The following is a 19,337-nucleotide window of genomic DNA, read 5'->3' on the forward strand; positions in this document are numbered from 1 at the left end:
TTGATCCCTTGGACATGGTTGCCTATGAGTAATGGTGAAATTGTTTGTCCTCTAAATAAAATTGGCATTCACGAATGCATCTGGATCTAATTCTTCATCTGGAGGGTTCGGAGGTCCTTCCACTAGTTCTCCTTCCCTTGTTCTTGTTGCCTCCTTCTTGTGCATCTCACTCTGGCTTCCACCGCCCTACTAGACTCTGCCTTCCCCTTGAAGGCTCATTCCTATGCTGCAAGCCTTACTTCATGGGCTCAAGTCAGCTGGATGAACATGATACCATTGCAGCTGTCCAGGACTTTGTTGTGATGTCTCACAAATTCTAGCTATTGCTCATTGGTGTTCTTCCTCAGCTCATTGTTGTTCCTCTCATATCTATGCTACTTCACGCCTTTCTTGAATGAATCGTCTAATTACTTTTGGTGGCAGAATGGCTTTGCATGCAATCCTCTTGGAAAATCGTTCCCTATTTATTACACATAACTACCAAGTTACTGGAACCCAAATAAATAGGGAAACCATTCCCTCATAATGCTTTCACTTTTGCAAGTGATCCCTTGGGCTTCCAAGCTTCCTCACAATACCTTAACCAAGGGTATTGTCTTGGACCTTAAATTCTATTCCTTCCAATCTTGAATTTGTACCAACGTTTCTTCATAGGTAAGACTTGGTTGAAGCTGAATCTCACACGTCTTTATTATTCGAGATTCCTACTTCTTGAAACCTTTTCTCAAAGTTGATAAATGGAATATGTTGTGTACATCTCCAAATTCGTCCGGTAGGGCAACTCTATAGGCCACTAGGCCTATCTCTTCTACCACTTCATATGGTCCAACATACCTTGGGCTCAACTTTCCTTTCCTCCCAAATCATTTCATGTCCTTCGTGGTTGACACCTTAATATACATCGAACCACCTTCCTCGAAGGTCAGGTCTCTACTTCACGTGTCAGCATAACTCTTATGTCGACTTTGTGCCACTGTCATCTTATCTTGTATGATTCCATCTTGATCCTTCATTTCTTAGATTAGTTCTTGTCCAATGTGCTTTCTCCAACCTCATCCCAGTATAAGGGCATACCTACATTGTAACATCTCGAGCTTTTGAGGCTTCTCTTTTTAGTAAAGTTAGGGTTTACACTAAATTCAGAGTTTTTATTTTTAGAGAGTAAATTAGGATTAAATCTAAAATGTGGCACTTTAGCCCAAGCCCTTGTAAGGATGAAGAAGCCAAGTATTATCCTTGCCAAACCCATATAACCCATAAAAGTGAGCCCACATATTTTATACCCGAAACCTACTTGCACTATAGTTCTATAATTCTAGTTCTACTCCAACTAGAAGTCACATGTTCCTACTACAACCATAACTACTATGGCAACTATGACTCCAAATCACATTCAAACACTCCACTAAATGCATAGCACTATGACTAACACACCCCTTGGACTCTACACCCTCCAAACATTATTTATACACCCATATTAGAGCCTACCTACCATTAGATGTGCCCTAAATAAGGCCCCCTCCAAGGCCACAAAATTCTCTTCTATTTCATGGTAAAACCAAAAGCCCTAGAATACCTCCTAGGATAAACACTTTGCTTCCCATTGGTTCAATTTAAAAACTGGAGAAATGTATGATTAGCTTAAATTGAGGACCGAGGTAAGTGACTATGATCACTTTCTTCTACACATTGCTTTGTGGTAAACTATAAAGTCTCCTTTTAGTATGTATATATATATGTAGTAAATGTTTTCAAAGGTATAAATATATATATATTTATATTTATATTTATATATATATATATATGTATGTATGAGCCCTTATTGATAGCCCCTTTTCACAAGCCTTATTTATGATGCACAAAAAAACTGCATGATTGATGTGTGACTGAATACTATATAGTATGACTATTTATTTTAAAGAATGACAGGTAAGGCAAGGTTAATGTAAAGAAAATAAAAATAATGGTATGACTGCATGTGTTTGATGAAGTTAATGAAATGGCCAAATGAGGATAAGGATGGTACCTTGAGGTTTGGATGGATGGCAAAGTAGGAATGCATTACTAGCAATGCACCTAGTGATGACCCATTCCTGAGGCTCGATTATTATCTGGTTGCTCCAAGAAGAACCATTGATCACAAGAGTTGCTAACCCTAATACACGGGATTTAACAATGTGTAAAGTGTCACTAAGGATGAGGTGAAGGTAACAAATGATTAATAATTGAGGTTGAGGAAAAGAGTGTTTTATTGTTTTTAGACTATGAGGCAAACGTTTAATGTATGCTTAAATGTAATTTTTTTTATTAAAGAATGATGATTTTTTTTACTGAAAATCATGTTTATATGTTATGTTTACTACATGATATGGTTCTTACTAAGTATTCAACTCATTTTAGTTATTTTTAATATTTTTTCCACCTCAGAGGAGGAAGCTTTTGACAATGATGTGGTGAGGATGCTATCCAAAAAGGTGGCAATGACAATGAGACTTAAGGCTTTGAGAGAGGATTCTGACGATATCTTTACATTCAAATTATTTATGTTTTCACAAGGCATAGCACATGATAAACTATTTTCTTTTAGCAAGTGCTAGAGAACAAATGTCTATTTTTGAGATATTCTTAGTAAAGCATTTAGTAATTTTCTAAATTTTTGGGATTTGTTATGCCTAGTGCAAAAAATGTATGTTTTTGGGTTATTAGCATCTAGTTCCTTTAGCTTTACAAACCTTAGAGGAATGAGGTGTTACATACACTTTCTCCTATGCATAGCTTCATATAGAGTCATCTATATAGTCACCTGGTAACTATTGTTATAGGCAAATTCAATGAGGGGTATTTAATTCTCCCAAGCACTCTCGAATTCTAGAGCACATGAGCTTAACATGTCCTCTAGAGTCTAAGGTTCTGCTTGGCCCCAAAAAATTTTCATTCCAAACATAAAATTCTCATCTCATCATTATAACTTTCTCAAATCCCCATACAAAATATAATAAACAATTTAACTTTTTCTTAACTTTTTCAAATCCCAATACAATAATAATATTAAAATATAATATTTTAATATTTAATCTTAAAACTCAAAATTCTCATCTGAGAATTCTCAGTGGCCAAGCAGAACCTAAATGGTCTATTCTGATTGGTCATTCTTCGGTGGGTGATAAGCACTGCTAAATCTTATTTTGGTGGCCATAACTGATTAACTCCTCCATAAATAGGAAGTGAGTCTTAGGTCCTGATCTGATACTATAGTCTGAGGTATCCTGTGCAGCCTGACTATCTCCTTAACATATAATCAAGTCAACTTCCCCAGCATATCCGTGTTTGTAACTAGAAGGAAATGGGCACTCTTGGTTGGTTAATTTATTCACAACCACCCACACCAAGTTCTTTCCATTTGGAGTCATTGGCAGCCCAACAATGAAATCTATCGCTATATCATCCCATTTCCATTATGGGATTGGTAAGGGCAACAAGTTCTGAGGGTGCCTTTGATGTTCTATTTTCACTTGTCTACATATGGGACACCTCTCAACAAATTGAGCTATATTCCATTTCATTCTTTCCCACCAAAAACCCTTCTTTAGATCTCAATATATCTTTGTGCTCCCAAAATGTATCGAATAAGGTACTACATTTGCTTCAATGATTAGCTTTTCCTTGATTTTGGTTTTGCAATGATCACTCTACAATCTTTATACAATAGGATGCCATTCCTACTAAGACTGAAATGCATGGGTTCTTTCACCTTCCAAACCCTTCACCAAATGTCCATCAACTTAGGATCTCTTCTTTGTTGCACCTTTAGCTTATCATACCTTCAACAATGTCCTAAGCCTTCTAACTGCATACTCCATTACTATTCCTTCAGACAATTGAAAGCTAACCACCCAACTTTAAAATTTTATGCTTACGTAGTGCTAGAAAAACCAATTCATTCCTAAAATAATGTCAAATCCAAGTTGGTTGAACATAATCAAATTTGCCTCCAACACTTTTCTTCTAGATCCAATGAGCAACCCAATGCCATTTGTGTGCATACTATTAATTCCTCGATGGGTAGGGCTACTGCTAGACTATGTTGCATTAACACCACTTGTAAACTATAAATTCGAGCAAATAAGGTAGATATAAATGACTAGAATGGACCCAAGTCGAATAAGGTACATGCGTAGTATCTATACAACTGACTCTTCCTGATACAATCAAATCCTCTAACTCTTTAGACCAAAACTTATCATTAAAAACATAACTTATCATTAAAAACATACTTAACCTTAACCGAAAGGGTTCAAATTTGTTATGACGCCACCCTTTAAGCCTCTGGAGCATCCTCATCAATCTCTCTATGCGTCAAGGCATACACTCACACCTGCACTATCCGCCTTTGATTTGTCCTCCCTCCAACTAAGACGGTCCTTCCCCCTTGGGCCAATTTGGGGCATTCCTTGGTGAAATGCCCAATCTGACCACATCTAAAACAAGTGGTAGCAGTATGACGGTAATCCCCTTTGTGTGACCTGTTGCACTAATTGCATATAGGCATTTGACCTCCCATACGCATTTCTCAAATTCCTTGCAGACATGTCCCTAATCTAGACACAAACTTTTGAGGGAACCCAAAACTACTTCTTCCTCAAGATATGTCCTTCACTTCAAGCCTGTCATTATGGCTAATTCTACTAGCCTCTAGAAGTCTTGTATCTATGGTTGCAACCCATCTTGAAATCACTCTGTACGCATTTCGTCCATGAAAATAAGATGGAGGGCAAGACTCCCCAACTTGATAAATTAATCGGCATAATGCTCGACAGTCATGCCACCCTGAATTAAGCTGGTGAATTCCCTAGCCTTCTATGGCTTCACAATGGCGAGGAAGAAAAGGTCATCAAACTCCTTAAATCTCTGCCAAGTTACGGCCTTTAGCAATCCCAACTCCATGATTATCAGTTGTCTCCTTGTATCGCACCAGACAATGGCTTCCTCTTGTAACAAGTAACTAGCATAAAGCACTTTCTGATCCTCCATGCACCCACATAGCTCGAAGGTGCTTTCGAGATCCTTGATCCACTTTCCTGCTTTCATAGTTTTTTTTTTTTTTTTGTCAAAAACTCCTAGATATCAACATGACAAAAATCATTCATACAAACAAGCCCTCTACTCAGCAAATTGGTGATGCATTTGTTGTTGTTTCAGCCGTTGTTAGAAAGAACTTTTTGCATCCATCCTCCAATCTTATTCCTTACTTTGCTAATAAGCTCCTCAAAATAACTAATCTTCAATCTTCCATACACAATAGGGGCCCCAAGATATTTAATGGGAAAGTTGCCTTGACTAAACCCTGAGTGCCTTAGCAATGCCCTTCTTCGGTGAGATGGAATAAGTTTTGAGAAAAATATGCATGATTTTTCAGAACTTGTCAGAAAAATATGCCCTTCTTCTTTGCTAATAGCCTGTCCTGACTACTTCTCATACGTATTAAGAACTTCCATAATCCTCCTTATAGATTACCTGCTTCCATTAGAAAATATCACAATATCATATGCATATAGTAAGTGAGAAATGTGAGGAGTACCTCTAGCTTGTAAAAAAGCACCAATCCGACCCTGGTCAAACTCTTTCTTCAAAAATCTTGTCAGAATTTCTTCTAAAACAATGAAAAGATATGGAGACAAAGGATCTCCCTACCTTAACTCTCTTCCACTTTTAAAGAAACCTTTTGTCATTCCATTCATAGCCTGTGAGACCGATGTGGTTGTTACACATTGTCTAAGCAATTGACAAATAGCCAGGGAAAACCAAAGGAGTTAAACACATGAAAAGAAATTCTCACTCCACACTATCATAAGCCTTGACCATATCAATTTTAAGCATCACATTCCCTCCCCTACAAGGCTTATTTATACTGTGGATCATCTCTTGAGTAAAGCTAATGTTCTCAAAAATGCTTCTCCCAGGGATTAAATCACCTTACTCAAGAGAAATAATTTTAGGAAAAGTAGAAGCTAAACGGTTAACCATCAATTTAGAGAATACCTTGTACACCATAGAACAAAGAGTAATCAGGCAGAATTTATCAAATCCAGTAAGTCTTTCCATCTTAGGAAATCAGCACTATAAACGAAGCATCGTAGAATCTCATAAATGAATTTCCTCAAAAGAAATCCCAAACTACTTCCACCACATCTGCTACCACAATCTCCCAACAATTTTGAAAAAAGCCAGCACCAAACCCATCAGGCCCCAAGCTACTATTAACAGGAATAGAGAAAATCACCTCTTTAATTTCCTAAGGTGTGGGCATTTGACAAATAAGAGCATTGTCCATATCTAATACCACTGGTACCACTAAGTTTGATAAATCCAGTAAATACTCCCTAGGTCTTTACTCCATAAACACCTCAAAATATTGAACCACCCCATTATGAATGGTTTCCGGAGATTCTAGAAGCCTACCACTCCTAAAATGCATTTCTTTTACAATTTTCTGCCTCTTACCATTTAAAGCACAATAGAACTGTACATTGGCCTCCCCATTTTCCACCCACTTTTGTTTGGCTTGTTGAGCAAGACAAGACTCTTCCCTTTGGGGCCAAAATAAAAGTTTAAGTTTAGAAGCCAACAAATCACTTTCTACACCCTCCAAGTAATTCTCCTAAAGAGAACCATCCAACAAAGCAATCTTGACTTCCGGTTTCTTAATTTGCACCTCTGTAAAACCAAACACCTCCTTATTCCACACTCTCAACACAGCTCGAAGTTTCTTCAACTTAGTAGCCAACCTCTATAAACCCAAACCCACCACCTCCATATCCCATGCTTTCACAACACGTCTTAGGAAGTCTTCATGCGTCGTCCACATTTGTTGAAATTTAATTAGAGTTGGGCCATACCTGGTTACTAATGCTTCACTACTAATAATTAAAGGCACATGATCAGAAGAATTCTTGGCTAGATACTTCATAGAAATATTCAGATAGCCTTCCAAACAAGACACATTATTCAAAGTACGGTCCAATCGTGCCCACCTCCAAGTCCTTCCCTTATGACCATTACACCAAGAAAAAGGTCTTCCTATATGCAAAGATTCCATGAGCCCATAGCTATCAGTAAAAGTGTTAAAATCTTCCATGGCCGACACCCCTCTTGGATTACCCCTTCTTCTCTCATTGTCATTTCTTATAATATTAAAGTCACCACTAATCAACCATGGATAACCTCTCCACCGTTAGAACCTCCCAAAGCTACCATCTTTCCTACTGAGAGCATTTTGCATAAACAAAGGAAACCAAAATTCAAAAATTATCCTTCCCTACCAGCAGTGAAATATGCTACTTACTCCTCCCATATACCTCCATTTGAAAGCCACTATCCCAGACAACCCACAACTTAACTCCTAGGTCTACATTAGTGCAACTATCAACTTTGTTGAATCCAAAGTTTCAAGTTTCATGTAATTATACATCTACACATTGATTTTAATGATAACAAATGAATTCAAAGAATAAAGGAGTATTAAGCTCAAATTATCTACATAATGGAGTCGAGCACATCAAGGAACCAAGCATGAGCAAGAAGGGAACAAGTTCACATTTAAACTCAAAGAGTAATTTGTTACATCTCTTGAAAATTTTGAAATTAGGATTAAGGCTCAAAATTAATATTTTATCATAAAACATCAAAATTAATTTTCTACATGTACATGAATATTTTGAAAATTAAATATAAAAATTTTAAAAGATGATTAATTGTCATCTTTCACATGTGCATGACATGATTAAATGTTTAAATTTTAAGAATATTAAAGATGATTGATTGTCATCTTTCACATGTGCATGCTTTATTTGAATATTTTCAAAAGTGATTGATACTCTTTTTGACTTATGCAAAAAGTAGATGATTTTGTTTGAAAATTTTGAAAAGTGAATAGTACTCTTTTTGTCATATGCGAAAAGTAAAAAAATTAGATTTGAACTTTTTGAAAAGTGAATGATGTTATCTTTGACAAATGAAAAAGAAGAAATTTTTATTTGAATTTTTTGAAAAATGAATGATATTGTCTTTGACAATTGAAAAACAAGAAACTTTTATTAGAATTTTTTGAAAAAGTAAATGATGTTATCTTTGACATGTGAATCTTTTTAAATTTGAATATGAAGTCTCATATGTCTATAAATAGATCATTTAAGAGCTTCAAATTTACAACACCAAGAGCATACGTATATCATTGCAAGTTTTATAACATTCATTCAAAACTTTCAATCTCTCTTCTTTAAGCATTGAGCCTTAATCTTTGTTCATTTTGAGAGAGATATAGTTTGAGCTGTATTATTCTTATTTCACTCATTGAGGAGTATTCTCTAATAGTCTACCTACTATCAGCTCTTGTATCAATAAAAAGGTGGGTATAACCCTTGTGCATGTAAAAAGTGTCCTACACAAGGAATAGCTTAATCAACATATATAAGGTGATTGCAAGTGTAGAGGGTGTTCTACACGGATTTTTTGTAACGGTATTGTTCAAAGGTGTAATAAATTTCTATCTCCACCTGAGGGAGGTTGAATAGTGAATTTGGGGATCCTCAAGGGGTAGCTTGAGGCGAGGACGTAGGCAGTGAGGCCAAACCTTGTTAACATATTGAGTTTGCTTCTCTCTAACCTTTACTCTTTATATTTATTGTTATTTCGTATTTTGTTTATATTTTATATTGTGTATTTTATTTATAATTATTAATTTTTAAATACAGCCCAATTTATTTCCCTCTTGTGTTAGTCATCTGGGCAATAATTGGTATCAGAACAAGGGCTTTGTTATAAGATTAACCATCTTTTGCATCAAGAACTTATGGCTAATATTGCAGCTTCATTTGGTGAAAGTCAATCTAGCAGTCGGCCCCCACTCTTTTGTGGAGACAATTATTCATTCTGAAAAGTTAGAATGAGAATATTTCTTCAAACTCAAGGTCGAGAAATCTAAAAATACATTGTAAATGGACCTTATATTCCAACAAAAGTGGTTAATGGAATAAACGTCAAAGAGAAAGAAAAAGAGTTTGATCGTGAAAACGATAACCTTTATACATTGAATTTAAGTACTATGAATTTATTATATAATGCTCTCAATAGAAATGAGTTTAATAGAATAATGACTTGCGCTAAGGCAAAGGAAATTTGAGATAACTTAAAAGTTACTTATAAAACAACTTCGCAAGTCAAGTAATCAAAAATTTATATTCTTACTCATGAATATGAAATGTGAAAAAACAATAGTTCTACACAACACTACACTTAGAGGGGGTGAATAGGTGTAATCCAATTTTTATAGTCTTTTGAAAAACAGTCAAACAAACAGTTAATAAATGAATCAAATAACACAAATAATCAATACATGATTTTGATCACGAAGTGGAAACTCATTTGAAAAATATGTTCAAAATCTAAAATCACTCTGGGTGTAAGACACCACCTCAAATCTACTATAGAAAATTTAGTTTGTTACAACCAATTTAGAGACACTCACAAAACCTTTGAAGTAGCTAAACTTAGCTTACAACACCACGAGTGACCCACTCGATATCTACACGTATTTAGTGTCGGAACTCCGACCTTTCTATAGCTTCCCACGAGAACCTCTTGACCTCTGCATCAACAGCAGCTCTGGACTCTTCCAGCCAATGAACATGTCATTTTCAATGGACCCATATGAAGTTTGATCTTGAGTGTGGTGCGGTGGAGATGTATTTATCCAAGAGAGAATCAACCAAATGGGGGAGAGGTTGCTCTAAAAAGTTCTTGGAGGACCTCAGGGTTTTTGCTCTGATTCCCCACACCTCAAACAGAAGAGAAGTTGTTCTATTTATAATCCCAAGTAAAGGAGGCTCTCAAAACCCTAAAGTTTAAGTGATCTGGAACATTGGCTCGAGTGATGGTCGAGTGAAGTGTCGAGCAATGGTCGAGCGACACAATTTGTCTAAGTTCACTCGAGCGATGGTTGAGTGACACAATCTGTCTAAGTTCACTCAAGCACAGTGTTGAGCGAGGGTCAAGCGTTCCACTCTGCCTAAGTTCGCTTGAGGAACATGTTGAGTGAGGGTCGAGCGACCCAATCTGTTTGGCTTGACCAATGATGAGTGCACTTTAATCCTTTTCAGGGTGTATCACTTCAACACTTGTTACAATACTATTTTACATAGGTTTTTGCAAGAATATGTCAATTAACTCATTTTTTCCTCAACAATATGTTTAAGATGAATGATGATGAATCTATTTCTAGTATATACACTTGTTTTACTAACACCATAAACAGTTTGACAGCTCTCGGTAAAATTTATTTCAAGGTGGAGATAGTAAGAAAAATTCTCAACTCTCTACCAAAATACTGTGAATCAAAAGTGACAACGATTCTTGAAGCTATAAACCTCAAGAAACTCAAAGTGAATGAACTCATTAGGTCACTTACCACCCATGAGTACACATTGAAAAGAGGAGAAGAAGAAAGAAAGCCAAAGAAGAGCTTAGCACTTAAAGTTGTTTCTCATGAAAGTGAAAGTGATGAAAATGAGGAAAATGACGATAAAGATGGAGAAGTTGTGATGATAAAAAAAAGAATTAAGAGATTCTTAAAACAAATAAAGCTCATCCGAGGAAATCCTTCAAAAAGTTTTCCAAGAAAGATTCAGGTAAAAATAACTCTTTAATTTGTTATAAATGCAATAAATCTGGACATATCAAGCCAAATTATCCTCTGCTAAAGAAATATCGAAGCAAGGGTAAGAAAGCAATGAAAGTTACATGAAATGATGATTCAAGTAGCTCAGATAGTGAAGCAAACAATGAAGAATCAACAAATCTTTATCTTATGGCTAAAGATGACATTGAGGTAACAAATCTTGATAATATTGAAGATCCTTCATATGAAGAATTGCAAAGTGTTTTAGAAGAAATATATGAAGAACTTGAAAAATTGGGTATCAAGTATACTACTTTGAAAAAGAAAAATAAGAAAAATTTTTCTTTAACAAACGAAAATGATGTTTTAAAAAAAGAAAACATCGTTGTGAAAGATGAAAATCTTGAGTTGAGGAAGAAAATAACTGATTTAGAAAATATTGTTGAAAATTTTACAAATGAAAAAAGAAATTTTGAAAAACTTCTTGATAGTCAAATATGTGTTTTTGACAAGGCAGGCTTGAAATATATGCCAAAACAAAAATACAAACCTTATAAAAATTTCTTTGATAATTCTTTTACATCAAAATCCAGTATTCAAAATTTTTTCCATAAAAAACAAAGAAATCCGATTGAAGCAATCTCCTCTCTAGAGCGAGTTTCGACAAGCTCCTGAGGTGGTGAGTTTATAGTCCCATTGGTTATTTCATGGCAAGCGGAGAACGAAGCAGAACAGAAGGACTAATGGCTCAGTGGAGAAAGCTCAAACTAACTGAGGAGGAAGAAGAAGTAGTAGAGATAGCGCAAAATGGAAACGAAGAGATTAAGCATAAGGGAGAAAAGAGTCTGATAGGAAAAGTTTGTCCAGACCGATCAGTAAGCAAAACGTTGATTAGTAACACCATGGCAAAAATATGGAGAATCAGCAAAAGGGCAGTCTTCCAAGAGGTGGAAAGGAATACGTTCGTAATCTCCTTCGAAACTCATGTAGATATGTACAGAATCCTTGAAGGGAAACCATGGTTTTTTTATTCATCTTTGTTCGTTCTGGTTCCATACAAGGGGAAGTTATGCCTCAGGGATATGGCTTTCGACAAAGAAACCTTTTGGTTACAAATCCATAATTTGCCACTAGGTTGCATGTCTATGGAATGGGAAAAGCAAATTGGAAAATCAGTGGGAAGGGTCATAGAGGTAGATGTAGAAGAAGATGGTACTGGGTGGGGAAGGTACCTAAGGGTAAAACTAGAGTTAGCCCTGAAGAAGGCTATACCGAGGGGTCGCTTTATGAAAATCTACCCAGAATCTATCTTAATGCGGATGGATTGTTCATGGAGAGATGGGTTGCCTGGCTGAGCATGTAGACCAAGTAGAGGAGGGAGGGACGGAGCCTCAGTTCGGGTCCTGGCTAAGGGCAGAGAGCTTCTCAAGCAAAACTCAATTTCTTACAAACATGACAGAGGAAGGGAGGAGTTTTACACAAGAGATATTAGTGGTCAGGCCGAGGTGGAAGGTGGCGAGGGAAGCGGTGAAGGAGGACGGCAAGCCAGTGGAAGGAACATGCACTCATCATCAACTACTCCCACACACAGTGCCCAGTGATGGTCAAAAATGGAAGAAGAATAATGGAAAAGGAAACAGTACGAACCTCAGCAGTGTCAAAGGAAGGTATGGTGACCTTGGTCGAAGTGCACCAACCTGGTATGAGGGATACAATGAAAGTAGGCCAGCAGCGAGAAAGAAAAGGGCAGGAAGACAAGCTATTTGAGAAAAAGGATAGCAAGCTGGATTACAAATATGGGCCTGAAGGGGATCCAATAAAAAACCTCTCGGTCCCAAAGCCCATAAGCCAGATGCTTTCAACCTCAACGGCTAGTTCTCTTGCCAAAGGGATCGACAGAGTTGTATGTTCTGTACAGGTTACACAAAGTCAAAGAGTTGGTCGAAGATGGAAGAGGCTAGCAAGAGATCTGAAGTAACCATCCTCCTCAACTGTTGTTACCCATTCCCAAGGGGAAAAACGCCTAGCCAAGGTAAGTTTGGTAAACTCTAGCCCCCTGAAAAAGCATAAGTTAGGTGCTTTGAATGGCAAACTTGGAGAGGAAGCCCCCTCAGTGGATATGGTGGAGGCTGCAAGGTAACCCCACTAGGAGTTATGAGGATCCTAAGCTGTCGAGGGCTTGGGAACCCCCAAACAGTTCAATATCTTGGTATGTTGATAAAGGAAAAGAAGCCCGAGGTGGTCTTTTTAATGGAGACCAAGCTATCGTATACAAAAGCAAATAGGATTTCTAAGAGGTTCAGCTTTCAAGGCTGTGTAGTTGTAGATGTAGTAGGAAGAAGGGGGGGCTTATGCTCATGTGGAAGGAGGAGAATTTGATAGACTCATCAACTATTCCCAACATCACATTAATGTGCGAGTAAGTGATGAATCAGGCAGTAATAGGTGGTTGCTATCTTGCTTCTATGGTCATCCTGTTTCAAGTTTGAGAAGTAACACTTGGAGCTTATTATCATCTTTTAAGCCTGAGGTTGGTGGGTGGGGACCTATAGGGGATTTCAATGAAGTTCTTTACAGTGATGAAAAGGAAGGGGGAAATCCTAGGAGTGAGTATCTTATGAGAAAATTCAGGGAGGTGATGGAGGAAGGGAGTTTGTGTGATTTGGGGTGGGCTGGAAACAAATTCACCTGGAGCAACTGCCATGAAGATGAATCTTTCACAAAAGAGAGACTGGATAGAGCAATAGCTATGTTGAGTGGAAATCTCAATACCCGGTGCATACAGTTGAGACACTCCCAGCCATCCGTTCTGATCACAGCCCAATACTATTAAACTGCAGTATTGAGAGGTGCTCATTTCGAAGATGGCATCATTTCTTCAAGTATGATGTGATACCCCGTTTTTACGTGTATTTTTACTGAATGAGTATTTTAATTTAATTAAAATATTAGTCCTTTTATTTTAATTTATTGTATTTTAATTGGTTTTATTTTAGTTTGTTGTGGTATTTAAATTTATTTTAGTCATTTTATAGTTTTTAAAATTATTTTCGTCGGATCAATTTTTGGACTCTGGAGGTGAGGATTGGACCTCATTTCTTTTCTCTTTTTCTTTTTCTCTTTTCCATTTCTTTTTCTTTTCCTTCTTTTCTTTTTTCTTCTTTTCTTTCTTTCTTCCTTTCTTCTCTTCCACGTTGCACGTTCTCTCTCTCTCCTCTGTTGCTGGTTGCTTCTTCAGCTTAGACCACCACCGTCCGGCCACCGTGGCCTATACCACCCACCCAGAAAATTTTTCCTCCGGCCGGTGAACCACTCCACCAAGTTTCACCTCCATCCGAGCCGCCGTTTGCCGCCGAGAGCCCCTCCAAGCCACACGGTTTTTGTGCATTTCCACCGTTGTCGTTCCACCTCCGGCCACCATCTCTTCACCACTTCATCATCTACCTCTTACCGTCCTAACCCACCCATTTTCAGCCCCAATCCGTTGCCGGAGCAGCTCCCACGAGCTCAACTCCAATTTGCCATTTTTTCACTTCCACTACCATTTCCACCGCCACTCACAGCCAAAACTCACTTTCATTAGCTTCATAAACATCTCTAGGTTATTCCTTATCAATTTCAAGTCTTGATTTGTCCCCATTCGAAAGTGGGTATTTTACAACCCACGGCCACAGTGTATTTTACACTGTTACGTTGCTTTTTCTCCGCCGTTTGCAACGTTGTGATCCTTCAAAAATTATCATATAGCATTGTAAGTATTTTTCAAACTCTATTTTAGATTTAAATATATTATTGCTTTTACAATAAATTCATTGACTGGTTGGTTAATTCTGGACTGAGTCCTAGGAGTCGGGAGTCGGGAGTCGGATGGATTGAGGACAGAGTTGTTTGTTATTATTGATTTTGTGATTGGTTGGATGATTTGTATCTTGAGGTGTGCATTGCATGATGTATTCATGTGCATTTATTAAATTGAGAAAAACTGGTTTTATTTATGTAAATGGATTTTCGGATGCGTATGTATCATGACCCAAAGCCGAGATGGAGCATTATCTCGGTGGAGCTCCTTTGGTCATTCGGGAGCGTAGTATACTGAGTGACGTCCCCTGAGTTGTCGCTAGGCGACAACAGGAGCGAACGGGATGGTAACGCTCTCGTACTGACTCCCATGCTTGGCTACGTACGCTCGGAGCGCGGAACTGGACATCGCTCGTTACTAAGTTACATGCATGGTCGTTACTCATGGTGTGACGATGGGAGCCAGGGTGTGCGGATGACCCCTAGGGGAGGTCATGGTGCATTTGGAATAATTGGATATTGAATTGAGTTGGAATTGGGCCAAATGAGACTTTTGATGTGAGTTAGAAAGTAATATGTTTTTGGGGCCAAATGAGATTTTTGGCGTGCGTGGAAAAAATGTGGATTTATGGAATATGTGCATTTGCATTCTTTCATGCATATTGTTGAGTTTAATATATTTTTATCTTGTGGCGTTTGGATCTTTACTTACCTACGGCACCATTTTGGTACCGTAGATTTTGATGCAGAGGTCAAGGAGGAGGAGGAGGCAGAGCCCGAGGAGGCAACTCCGCCGGAGTATTGATTTGGAGTTTTATACCTTGTAGTTTGGTTTTGAAATGATATTTGAGACTTGTAATATTTTATTATGTATGTTTTAATCAGGTTTGTATTAAACAAAGAAAAATTATGGTACTTAGTTATAAGACTTTTGTTATCCGCTGTGTGTTTTTATTTGCACACTTGTTGCATGTACACACACTTGGCACTTGGCGATAGGGTGGTGACCCGTGTTGTCATTATCCCGACGTCTCGATTTCCGCGTGTCCGTACGTGGGATTTGGGGGCGTCACATATGAGGCCAGCTGGAACAATGAGGAGGGTTGCAATGAGGTTGTAGCAGAAGCATGGAGAAAACATATGGGAGAGAGGAGTAGGATGGAAAGGTTGATGTGGAAGTTAGAAGCCACCCAAAGGAAACTCAGTTAGTGGAGTAGGAATTTGAATAGAGAAAGGCTAGAGGCTATAAAAGAGAAGACACACCAACTGAATACGTTACAAAGGAATGCAAGGTCTGAGAATTCAAAAGAGCAAAAACAGCTTCAATTGGACCTTAATCATTTATTAAATCAAGAGGACATAAAGTGGAAACAAAAGGCAAAAAGATACTAGCTGGTAGAAGGAGACAGAAACACTAAATTCTATCATGCATGTGTTAACCAAAGAAAAAAGAAAAATGCCATCAGAAGAGTGAAGAATATGAATGGGACTGAATTGATAGAGAGAGATGCTATAGCAGAGGGGTTCAAAGCTTATTTCAAGTCAGTTTATCAGTCCACTCAGCCTGATTCTACATGTATTAATCTGTGTCTGCAAGGAATAGAACAAAGGGTAACCGATGAAATGAAATCTAAGCTGGAAAGGAATTTCACTGCAAAGGAAGTAGAAATGGCTCTAAAGCAAATGTCTCCTTTTAAGTCACCTGGACCCGCTGGGTATAGTGCATGTTTCTATTAAGAACATTGGAAGATTGTGGGGCAGGATGTGTCCAATGCAGTAATGGAGTTTCTGAGTTCAGGGATGATGCCATGGAGATTGAACCATACCCATCTAGTCTTAATTCCTAAGGTAAACCAGCCAACTTCAGTTCATGATTTCAGACCTATATCATTATGCAATGTTGCTTACAAGCTAGTCTCCAAAGTCTTAGCAAATAGAATGATAGGTGTCTTGGAGAAGGTAATTTCATGGAACCAAAGTGCATTTCTACCCAATAGGCTTATCACAGACAATATAATGGTGGCATACGAACTGTTACACACCATGCATTCAAAAAAGAAAGGAAGGGAGGGTTCTATAGCCATTAAGTTAGATATGTCAAAAGCCTATGATAGGGTGGAGTGGGATTTTTTAGAGGCCATCCTGATTAAGTTGGGTTTCGGCATGAAGTGGACTAATCTTCTGATGAGCTGTGTCAGAACAGTCACTTACTCCACCATCATAAATGGGATCCCATGAGAGGTAATCACACCTACAAGAGGTTTGAGACAAGGTGACCCCTTGTCACCTTATTTATTCCTTTTTTGTGCTGAAGCCCTTAGCTCCCTTTTGAGCAGTGTTGAACAGAAAAATCTCATCAAGGGATTGCAGTATCAAGGAATGGACTCAGAATAAACCACCTTCTTTTTGCCGATGACTGTGCTATTTTTTGTAGAGCTAAGCTGGTTGAATGGTACCAGGTCAAGGGCCTTTTGTCAGTGTATGAGGAAGCATTAGGTCAAACACTGAATAAAAAGAAGACAAGTGTGTTTTTCAGCTCTAATACAAAGGTGGAAACAAAGAATTTTATTTTGCAACAGGTAAATGGCTCAAGGTGTAACAATTATAACAGGTATCTCGGGCTTCCAACAATTGTGGGCAGATCAAAATACAACACCTTCAAAAGTCTTCAGGAAAAGATATGGAAGAGGGTAAACAACTGGAATCACAAGTTTCTATCCTCAGCAGGGAAGGAAATTCTAATTAAAAGTGTGCTACAAGCCATCCCAGCCTATGCTATGAGTGTGTTCAAGATGCCTGGAAAGCTACTAAAAGAAATTGAAGCTATTAGAGCCAAATTCTGGTGGAATCAAAAAGAGGTAGGAAAGGGTATCCATTGGAAGTCATAGAGCAGTATGGGGACAGTTAAAAACCAAGGTGGGTTAGGTTTCAGGGACTTTAATAGTTTCAACAGAGCCCTCTTAGCAAAGCAACTATGGAGATTGATAAAAGAGCCATTGTCCTTAGTCTCAAGGGTTTTCAAACAGAAGTACTTCCTGAATTGTGATGTGATGGAGGCTGAGCTGAAGGGTTCTCCCTTGTATGTGTGGAGAAGTATTTGGTCTAGTAGGAACCTGGTGAAGGAAGGATTAGTGTGGAGGGTCGGAAATGGAAGAGATATACCAATATGGAAGGAAAAGTGACTGCCTCGACCAGTAACATATCAAGTGCAGACCCCCATCAATACTTTACATTCAAACTGTAAGGTGAATGCATTAATTAATGTAGATACTAATTCATGGAAGGAGAGTTTAGTCAAGGCCATTTTCAGTGAAGAGGAAGCAAACTTGATTTGTTCACTCCCCATTAGCAAGAGGGGGGCAAGTGACAAAAGGATATGGGCAGGGTCTTCAAAGGGCATTTTCACAATTAAAAGTGCTTACTACATGGACACTAATCTTTCAAAAAGAAGCAGGGGTGAGTCTTCTTCAGGAGGGGAATATGCAGGGATGTGGAAGGATCTATGGAAGTTAGAAGCCCCAGGGAAAATCAGAATGTTTGTATGGAGGAGCCTATCCAACATCCTTCCAACAAAGACATGTTGTATAAAAAGAACATTGTGGAGAGTAACCTCTGTCCTATTTGTACAAGAGAGGCTGAAACTATACTACATACCCTGTGGACCTATCCAGCAGCTCGAGATGTGTGGGGAGTTGATAGTAGCAAGCTCAAGAAGTGGAACGGCTCTTTCTGTGATTTCCAGCAACTGTGGGAAGAAATGTCAACAAGACTAGATAGAGAGGACCTACAGATGGCTGCAGTACTATGTTACCTTCTATGGAGCAGGAGAAATGCGTTTATCTTCAAAGAATAGTTCATGAGTCCTAAAACCATTACAGCAATGGCTCAGGCTGAAGTTACAGTGCTAAGGGAGGTAAAACTTCAGGTTAGTAGCAGGCTAGAAGAGAGAAGGTCAGTAGTAGTGGAAAGTCAGCAGTGGCAGCCACCTGAGTGGCCTGCTGTTAAAGTAAATTTTGATGTAGCATATGATAAGAATTCGAATAGAGTGGGAATAGGCATAGTAGTGAGAGACAGTGAAGGAAATTTACAAGCATGCCTAACAACATCAAGGGGTCAGGTATTCTCAGCTGCCCAAGCAGAAAAAACAGCACTGCAAAAGGCTTTAGATATGTGCTTAGACATGGACATGAACCAGGTTGTTTTCGAAGGGGATGCAAAGGCAATCATAGAAGCGACATGGACATGAACCAGGTTGTTTTCGAAGGGGATGCAAAGGCAGTCATAAAGGCTATTAATTCCAAGGAAGAGCATAGTTCGTGGGGTGGCCAAGATACAAATGATTTGCAGCAAGTGATGAGGCTTCACTCGGGTTGGAAGTTGTCTTTTGCTTACAGGTCTGCTAATGGTGCTGCTCATAATGCAGCAGGGATAGCTATTAGGGAGTCCAGCGAGAGGGTGTGGGTAGAGAGTGGACCCTTGGTGGTCTTGAACTCTGTTTTGAGTGATGTATCACATCTTGTTGCATGTTGATCAATGAATGCAGTATTGTTATCAAAAAAATATATATTTCAAAAAAATAATTTTGTCAAAAAAAGATACTATTACAATCACTCAAATTCTTCATATATGCCACATGCTATTTGCAATTTTTGTAATAAAAATTATCATAATTATCATGCTTGTCCTATTAGAAGAAAGCATACAATGACTATTAGGGCCATATGGGTACCTAAAAATCTTGTTTCTTCTAATACTAATAAATGAATGACCCAAAGAATTTGGGTATTAAGAAAAATCATTTTAATTGTTCTTATAGGAATGCATGAAGTTCTCAACAAGCAAAAATAAATAGTTTTTAGATAGTGGA

At 38.1% G+C, this 19,337-nt stretch overlaps 1 protein-coding gene across 1 annotated transcript; it reads left to right on the plus strand.

Annotated features, from left to right (window-relative positions):
* The first annotated feature begins 11,379 nt into the window (after positions 1-11,379).
* On the plus strand, positions 11,380-12,027 carry LOC122282213. The gene has a single exon (XM_043094165.1). The coding sequence runs from the start codon at positions 11,380-11,382 to the stop codon at positions 12,025-12,027; it is 648 nt and encodes a 215-aa protein (XP_042950099.1).
* Positions 12,028-19,337: the final 7,310 nt, after the last annotated feature.

This window comes from Carya illinoinensis, chromosome 11 (assembly GCF_018687715.1).
Source record: "Carya illinoinensis cultivar Pawnee chromosome 11, C.illinoinensisPawnee_v1, whole genome shotgun sequence".
Classification (NCBI taxonomy): Eukaryota; Viridiplantae; Streptophyta; class Magnoliopsida; order Fagales; family Juglandaceae; genus Carya; species Carya illinoinensis.